A 9,836-nucleotide genomic window follows, 5' to 3' on the forward strand; every position below is an offset into this window, starting at 1 on the left:
ATAATGTCCAGCCTTTCTCACAACTATTACTACATGAAATTCAACTGGTCATTCATCCCATTGTTAGATGATGTTAAGCATAAAATATCAACATTTTGATGTTTCCAGTGCAAGAACACTGGCTATGTTATTGCGAAACATTTCAATACATTTCTGATAAGGGTGATGAATAGTTTGAGCAGAAAAATATCTGACAGAGTTTAAATAGAGATTGAGATAATTGTGCCAAGGTTTACAGAGTTTGAATGCCTGTGGGATAACTAGTTATTGACGTAAGGTCAGAATCAGCCAAGTTTGATGCAATATCATTTGTCTTCAGTTTGAAGTGTCAGTTCAGATTGCAACAAGTGTGTATTGTGGAGTGTGTCTCTTGCTGTCTTCTGTCTGACATCCATAACATTTGTCCTGATTTTCTTCCCTCAGCTGAGCTTGGATGAAGCTGCGGCTGTACAGCCTGTTGTGCAAGAAACCGATTATCCTGCTGTCACAGGATTGTGTTTGGACAATCAGGGATGCAGTGAGAATGTCTCCAATAACAAGAAGAAAAAGGGGTTTTTTTCCAAAGGAAAGAAACTGTTCAAAAGGTTGGGATCCAGTAAAAGAGAGTAACTTAAAAATGGGATCCTATAGTAGCAAGTACTCCTACTTGGGATCCAGTAAAAGAGAGTGACCTGATCTTGGATCTAGTAACGTTGTAACTCTCACCTCGCTTCCAGCAGCAGAGTAACTCCCACCTGGGATCCAGTAATGGAGAGTAACGCCCATTCAACCTCCAGTAACAGGGAGTTACTTCATCTTGAATCCAGTATATCACTTCAGATGGTGCAGGACCTTAGAAATGATTGGAAACTGAGTGGATTTGTTGACATCAAATAGGATCACATCCACTGATGCAGAACCCTGACCACTGCAAAACCTAAAGGTATTTCCACCGTCCCTTTACTGTGATTGAAAGAATGATTGGCCAGAAAATCTAATCTCCCTGCTGAGCTTTAATCCTGTAAAACCGTGAGAAGAGAATGCCTTTTTACAGATGGTAATAATTACAAACCATGAATTTTCACCCAACTGGAAATATCTAGTTTCAGATCACCTCATTTCTTAACTGTTGGAAGACCTGTCACTAATATGGTTCATGCATTGATGCTCCAGTTACTGCTTAAGAGCACAGAGCTGTTCACTTCAAGTAGCTACATGACAATATTGCTTAAGATTTGCAGAGGTATAAATCTCTGCATTTCGTAAACTTCAGTCTCAGACAGGTGGTACCTGACTGATAAGGAAATTGTGATGTGATCACCAGTTTGTTACCCAGTGTTGTCTCACTGGTCCATTCTTTATGGAGTTGCACACTGGTGAGTTCTATTCCCTTGTTATCAGCAGTCACTTTGTGTCTAGAGTTGTAACCATTTACCAAGTCCCAAAATGGCACAGGTGCAGGGCAGGGATTTACAATCAGGGCTGGTGTTCACTGAAATGGTTTTAAAAATGGCTCTATTTCATGAAATATAGAAGTAAATGGAGATATATTATTCCATGACTGATATCAGACTTCTGGAGTCCTGTTTGTATGTTAGAAATTTTCAAACAGACTGTTCAAAGTCTAGACAGTTAGGTGCAAAACTGGAAGATAACGACTTTGCCTGAAATCACAAGTGTGCAAAGTGTCCATATATTTGTGATCTGATCTATTATATTGCTAAAGGTGAGTAATTGGAAAGTTTGTCCTTTGCCTTATTCAAGAAAGACAGCTTAATGGATTTCTAAACAAGAAAAGTGGATTTTCAGATGCCAAGCCACAATACCCTGCCAGTTTTCAGCTGACACCCTCAGATTGTGCACATTTACATTCTGTGCTCCAGGCTCCTGAGCAGCTGTCACACATAAAACAGAAACTTATTTTCATACCTTAAAGAATTGCCATCATGTTTAAATTCTAGCACGCCACTTTGTAATATACAGTCAAGATTTTGTAAAGAAGAGTTTATATGATTGTTTGTGACATTTATAAATATTTTCACCTCTCGTTTTGCATGCATCATTGGGATCAAGTCCGGCTGTGCTTTGCATGGAGGACAGTTATAAACAGGGCCAAGCCCTTACTGTTAAATGCTTTTCCCTTGTTTCTACATAGAAATGTTTTTACTGAAATAAAGTCTATTTTCACAGAAACTGCCTATGCATTTTAGTAATTATTTTAAACCGGTGGGAAGGGAATGCAGGAATAATTATAGAGAGGCTATGGTGGGGTGAGCCAGGCTATGAAGCAGAAATACGGAATGTCAGGAGGGAGGGCCATGGAGAGAAACCATGTGCTAGGTCCTTTTCGTGATTCCTGGCCCCATTGATCTCAGTATGCAACAATATTAAATAATTAAATTTAACTGAGTTTAATCATTCTGTTTGCTCTGGAATTTCAATTCCTAGCACGAAGGAACGTGGCTGTAGTTCTTGAAAGTCAATCATCTCAGCCCATGGATATCATTGAAGGGCTTCCACAAGAATATTGTGGTAGGCTGAACCACCTGCAGCTGTTCCATCAATGACCTGCCCTCAGATATTTGGTGATGCTTGCACAATGTTCAGCAACTCCTCAAATACTGAAGCAGTCCATGTCCGAATACAGCAGGACCTGGACAATATCCAGATTAGGGCTGATAAGTGGCAAATAATATTCATGCTACACAAAAGCCTGACAACAACTACCTCCAGAAAGAGAAAATCCAACCATTTCTGCTCGATGTTCAATGACATTACCATCATTGGATTCTGCGCTATTAACATCCCCGGTTTCCATAGCCAGAAACTAAACTGACCAGCCATACACATACTGTGGCTACAAAAGCATGTTAGAGGTAAGGAATTCTGCTGTGAGTAACTAACTTCCTATGGCTCCAAAGCCTCTCCACTGTCCACAAGGCAAAAGTCAGGAGTGTGACAGAAGGCTCTCAAGTTACCTGGATGGATGTAGTTCCAACAATACTTGAGAAGCTTGACACGATCTGCAACAGAGTGGTCCACTTGATTGACACTCCCTTCACCATTGATGCACAATAATAGCACAATGTACCATCTACGAGATGCACTGCAGCAAGTCACCAAACTTACCTGCACACCTTCCAAACTTGTGACCTCTACCATCTGGCAGGAACGCCCCCACATGTAAATTCCCCTCCCCATCACGCAATATCCTGACTTGGAAATAGATCACCGTTACTTCACTCCAGCTGGGTTAAAATCTTAGAACTCATTTCTTAACAGCACTGAGGCTACCCCTACACCCCCAGGACTTTAGAAATTCAATAAGGCAGCTAACTGCCATTTTCTCGAAAGCAATTAGGGATGGAGCAATAAATGTCAGCTAAGCCAGCAATGCACACATCACATGAATGCATAAAATAAATCTTTGCACACAATACCAAATTGATCATAATGGAATTTACTATGTTATCCTACATATAGACACTGACTATAATGAGGCCATCAAAACACTCTGTACCATATTCATTTTCATGCTCTGCCCAAGAGTCTTTCCAGAAATCGTTTGAACAACTAAAACTTTCACTTCATATCTTTTGACTCAAAGGAAGGTAACTGGTGTTCCATCTGTTGTTTGTAATTTGGAGTCAAGAACAACTCTTCAACACAGAGCTGAGCACCGTGGAATATAAAATGTGGATTACTACATCAGATAAATTATACATGTTATGGAATTCCTGACTAACAGTACCAACACTTCTAAAGGGAATGCACTGCACTTTTATTCATTAAACAATGACCTGGTTTCTGCACTTGGAATCTATCACCTATAAAGTCCTATATACACAAATCACCCATGTGTATAAAAGAACAACAGCTGTCACCTGTCGATCAGCTATTCATTTCCTATTTTTAGTTTTGGGAACAATACCAGAGAGGTCATTCAAAGTTACAGGTTTTGAATAATGAAGTCCATATGATCACAATCAGCAGTTACTGCAAAGAGCTGGGTATTCGGGATCATTAACATGCATATTCCATACTCTGGTGCTGTATGGATGCTACAGCAAGTTGCATTTTATAGGTCTAAGTAGGTGAGGAATTTGAATGGAGAAATGATGAATTAAATATGATCCATTTTTTAAATTCCAAAATTCTTGGTGTATACAAAACAGTTTGTGTAAAGTCCAGAGGAACTGACCAGATTTTAGACTTGCAATTAAATTTTGGCTTCCCAAAACGTCATGTTATGTATCCAGTATTTCACGCCTCCTCCAATTACCAGCATGTCTGTCCCAATTTGTGCCAGACCAGCTCAACCAATCATTTGTGGGTGCTGCATTGATGTTCAGCACCATGGACAATGGAAAGCTGAAATCTCATGTAGGCAGGTCCACGGCTCTGTGGTACTTGACCTCTAATGCCCACTTGTCACTCATGGAGGAAAGAAGCAGGACACAATAGAAAATAAGAGTCCATTTATCAGAAGAATGTAATTAGTGATGCACAGTATTGATCTTTGCATAGAAAAGGACAACGTGAACCTGGACTCCCCTGGAACATGGGCCTTGGTGTTTTGCACTGTGTACAGCACTCCCTCTCCCAGGACTTTGATACTATTCACAATGGGGCAAGACCTTAGGGAATATAGGGACAGTTTGAGAAAGTTCACATGGGAGTACATTGACAATGTTGGGTGAGACTGCAATGAAAGTGAGAATGAAATGATTGGGAAAACAGAGAGCTGGAGTGAAATCAAATGGAGTGCAGTAACAGTGAGGCAAGTCTACAGGAAACCTTATGAATGAGCCCACAGAGAGTAGAGTAATAGGGGACTGAAACTGGAGAATATACAGCATTGGCAAGAATGAAACCAGAAAGCCGCAGTGCAAGTGGGAATGAGACCATTGGTCTATACGCACTGATAGAGGGGTCAGGACCATTGGAACCTTGGAGGCGATCTTCATAGTTGAGAGTTTTGGATAAATAGTGACTGCTCTCAAGGAAAATTTCTGATCCCAGTTTGCTTATGCCAAGCAGAAAACTTGAGCTGGAATGGGCAATTGTGTCAGAAATAGCAACATTTCCAGAGGAGCTTTGAGATCCTAAGCTGCCATTGCTTTGTTTGGGATTCTTCAATGTAACTGTCTGTGGTAATTGTGTCCCTCCCCACAGGGCTGCTAGGGTATTACTATCTCAGCATCTGTCAGGATGGCTCCAGCCAGTTCTCAACCTTTCCCTTATTGAGCTCTGTCCTCTCCTGGCTGTAGGAATTTGCAGGCTTTAGTGAGATTAGTCACTATGTCGTCACTTCAGACCTAATTACACTAGCTGCTTATATGTCACAACTAGTACCAATGTGAACATTGAGTAGCACCACATGGAGTTGGTAAATTATATGAATAGCAAAATTAGTGATAAAAATCCAAATAAAGAGGTGTGAAATTTTGGTCAGATTTTTTAAATGAGGGGCTTTAGGCACAGCATTTGGTTATCCCAATGCTAAAAATTGGCTTTTCTCAATGCATTGATAGTGAAGCATCACAGTTAAGTCACAGAGAGAAGAGATTGAAGCCCTTGTAATTTTAGGTTGGTTGTAGCAGAAGCCTTGGGGAGTTGTGATCTTCGGCCTGTTTATGCGTTATGTGGTCTTTCCAAGTTTCTAACTATGTACTGTCCCAAGTTTATTGAAATGGTTGGGAGTTTGTCCAACCATTAGACAATGTTTATTAGTAATTGTAACTGAAACTTAAAGGCTCTTACACTCTGTCCCTAACTGAGGCAGCTGGGTGAGGTCTGACCAGGCAATGATTTTTATTGATATACCACAGAATTCCCACTTTCTACTTCCTGTCCAGCTATCAACTCGATTATTCCAAACCAGCAAGTGTTTGATCACTTTTAATATTTTTCTTGAAAGAAATGATTGCAATAGAACTTCATTAATCAGAGAAAATTATGCAAAATATTTCTTGGTTGCCATGCAATGTGGGTGGGTGGGAATGAAAGAGACAAAGTGTGTTTGAAACACGGATCTCAGCATGAAGTTCCGGCTCCTTTCCATCCCCAAACAGTGAATGTAAACTCCACAGCACAGCTTTTATCACAATTGAAGCACACCTAGACTTTGTAAACTGGTGAAAATTGAGATATTCAATGTTGATTTTGGACTGCAAAATTCTCAAAGGCAATCAGAGATAGATAATAAATGCTCACATTTTGTGACCGACTTATAAACAATGAAAAAGGTCATTCAGTCTATAAAACTGATCTCATTAATAACAAGAGCACTTAATTCTAATTTCAATGCCTAGGTAATATAGTCATGTTTATTAACAAAGCTAATGGCAGTACATAGTCACAAGATGAAATGATTTTGCTGAGGCTTTACAATACATGATCTGGCCTAGATTTGCCAATTCTCCCAGATTGTCAGGAAATCTTGCTTCACAGCACAATCTACTTACATTGGGATGAAATTTATTTCTGCTCTCTGCACTCACTTGAGTTCTTTTTAAGTTATTGTGACCTGACTTGGTACAGTTCTCCAAGTGAAGTCCAAAAAAGTTTGTCACGGAACAACTTTCTGACACAAATTACATGAGATCTGATTATATATCACTTTCCTGCAGTTTGATTATCTGCTGTACTTGTTCTAATAAAGGTTGAGTTTCTTGCAGTCTTTGTGGTTTTATGCACATAGCTGTGGTGTGAGAAGTTAAATAACCTGTTTTTGGGGATTGGTTATCAATGACACAAATGCCAGTGCAGCTACAATGGGTTGAATAGCCTCTGTCTGCACTGTATGAATTCTGTGACTCTGTGACACAGTTGCCAATTACTTCACATCTCTCGTTGTCTTTGAGAAGGTTGTGGTAAGTCCACATTTTGAACCATTTCAATGAGATGCTCCTACAGTGTTGTTCACTAGGACATCCCAGGATGTTGATCCAGCAACAATTAAGGAATATGACATGTCCACATCAGGTTTGCATGTGACTTAGAGGGAATATTAGGTAATTGATGGTGTACCTTTGTCACTGCTTTTGGAGGTGCTGTTGAATTTCTGTTACTGATTGAGACAAAGTAAATTTATAATTATAAATTGCAAGCAAAAGTTTCCCCCCAGATCATTAGCAGCAGTGCCCAGGAGATTAACATTTCCTTCCAGAACATCCCCTGACAATCTGGGAGAATTGACAACTCTGGGTCAAGTCATAAAGTGTGAAGCCTCATCAAAATCATTTCATGTTGTCACTATGTACTGCCATTTAATTAGCTTTATTAATGACATGACCATATTATCTAGACATTGAAACACTTTATAATGATTGCTTGTCTTTTTAAAAACTGTTATAGTTGTTAAATTAAACTGTTAACATAATTAATTAAATCTTTCTGTAACTAATTCACTGCATTTTCCTCCCTTACTGTTTTACGTATTTCAGTGTCATTGGCAAATTTGTAAGTTTACCAGTGGTTTCAATATCAAAGTCAACAATATAGATCAGGTACCACAGAATGTAAAGATGTTATTCCTGTCCCTCCTAGGCCCAACCATCTTCAGCTACTTCATCAATGACCTTCTCTCCATCATAAGGTCAGAGGTGGGGATGGTCACTGATGAATACACAATGTTCAGTATCATTCAAAACTCCTCAGATATTGTAGAAGTCCATGGCCAAGTGCAGACAGATCCAGGCAATATCCAGATTTGGGATGACAAGTGGCAAGTAACATTCACACCACACCAGGACATGACCATCCCCAACAAATGACAATCTAACCATTATCACTTGGTATTCAATTGCATTACCATTGCTGAATCCCTCACTATCAACATCCTGGGCTTACAATTGACAAGAAACTGAAGTAGACCGGCTATGTGCCTGTGATGTTCTGTAACATCAATAAACACAGAACCCGGACTAAGTTTATATGCCTGTGATATTGTGGCCTTCTAAATAGTTTGTGTTATGAATAAGCTTCCAGATATTTGTGTCAGCAAGAACCCAATTCTGGCATATGCCATGCAGACTCACATATAGAAAACTACAAGATGCAGTATGCAATTAGGCACTAAAACTGAGTCGCGATAGCTAGTTAGTGCCAATAAATGGACACTAAAGGCTGCAAAGGTGACAGCAGCATTATGACTGTGATGAATCACTTTTTCCTAACAGTTATCCATCAATCCATCCAAATTCAGAGCTGAAGTTACAACTACGACCAAAACTAAAGGCAACAAACTTGTACTGAAGCACAGAGAGTACCATCTATCTCTTTCTCTATCTTTAAATAAAAAAACCTGAGAAGCTGCAGCCAACCCAATGTGAAGATAAAAGATAGCTCCAACCTAAGAAAATCCTAAAAAACAAGTTAACAAAGCGAAAGATCAAAGATACTACTAGTAAAAGGATTGTTGACGCATTGACTACCATACTCAAGATGTCTGCTGTAAGGCAACAGATTATGTCTGACAATGGTCTACTGTACACTAATGCACCCATCCAAGGCATGTGCAGGTAATGGATGTTCAACGTGCTACCTCTACACCTCACAACCTTGGTCAAATGGTCTCACAAAATGTTCTTCTTTACCAATAATAACTAACTAGTATAGGTAGTACAGCTAATATAATCACTGTGACACGATGGCTCAAGGACTCTTTTTTGCATTTCTTTGCATTCTTCTGAAACTTTGATCCCAATCTGAAGCTCTCCTTTCATGAATAACTTGTTCCTCTCATTTCTCCGAGTGGTGGTCGCCCTGGAGAAAACTCATTCTGTGGGAATGTTGCTGCATGGCCTGGAGAATATATACGGGCCGATTTTTTCTGTTGTAATTTTTTGTCCTTGGCCTTAACTGCAATGTTTCAAGGACCTCTCCTCTCTTGCCTGACAATGCATCAACTCTGGGGGTTAAAGGCAGATTACATCATGCCACTGGTGCTGGTGAAACTAACATTGTCAAGTCAGTGATGAGGAGTTAGCAGCAATAACTGAAAATGAGGTGAATGCTAGGTAAAAGCACTCAATCAGTTGTGGAACTTCCAAGAGTGCTGTGAGATGAGGGAGATGTCTCTGCATCGTTTGTCATGTAAATATGATCATGGACCCAAATGAATACAATGGGAAGTGGAATAGTTGAGATGGGTCTGGGATGGGAAGTGGATTGGAGCATATCAGGCAGCCCCTTTTCGCCTATAATGTGTTGGTCACTCAGCCAGTGTAGCACCTTCACCAAGTCTGTGTACATGGGAGCAAATGATAAGGCTGAGGAAGGACTGGTTCTGCAGTGTGCAGTGTGCAATTGGGGAGTTTGGCTGGGGTTTGACTACCATTATAATCAGGACAGAGTGTGCCACACCATCCTGACAGCTGTATTCTACACAATTGGAGGCAATGGATTAGATGCTGAGGAGCTGGGAGAATTGTCTTAGGAGGAGGATGAGAACATTGAGCTGGAGGAAGCCGTCCTTGTTAATGACTGAGTTCAGCTATGTCCAGTGCTACAAGGCAGACCACTTAATGTGATCTGGGTGCAGCAAATTGTTTTGAATGGACAGGGTCAGGATGCCAGCATTTGATTTGCACTGTGGGGGTTGCAAACTGCAGCTTGGATTCATTTCTTTTGCTTCCCTTTTTTCTCCAGGTATCACCTCGTAAGTCAGGACAGAATAATGAAGAGTTCCAGCCTCTTGATCAATACCTCTCAGGAGGAAGAGTTCTGAGTCTCAGAGATTGCACAATCAAGAAATTCCTCCACACCCTCCATTAGTATACAGGCCTTTACCTCAGTGGGTGATCTAGCTAGAGGAGGGTTAGAGTCGCATACTGGTGAACACAGAATTGAAA

General features: G+C 40.3%; 1 protein-coding gene across 1 annotated transcript in view; it reads left to right on the forward strand.

The window, feature by feature from the left end:
• Window positions 1-2,172, forward strand: part of LOC109913295 (peripheral-type benzodiazepine receptor-associated protein 1-like) — a 208,984-nt gene extending 206,812 nt beyond the window's left edge. Inside the window, 1 exon segment of the mRNA XM_048612371.1 lies at window positions 424-2,172. Within this exon segment, the coding sequence (XP_048468328.1) occupies window positions 424-609 (186 nt within the window). The 3' untranslated portion in view covers window positions 610-2,172.
• Window positions 2,173-9,836: the final 7,664 nt, after the last annotated feature.

This window comes from Rhincodon typus, chromosome 26 (genome assembly GCF_021869965.1).
Source record: "Rhincodon typus isolate 14 chromosome 26, sRhiTyp1.1, whole genome shotgun sequence".
Taxonomy (NCBI): domain Eukaryota; kingdom Metazoa; phylum Chordata; class Chondrichthyes; order Orectolobiformes; family Rhincodontidae; genus Rhincodon; species Rhincodon typus.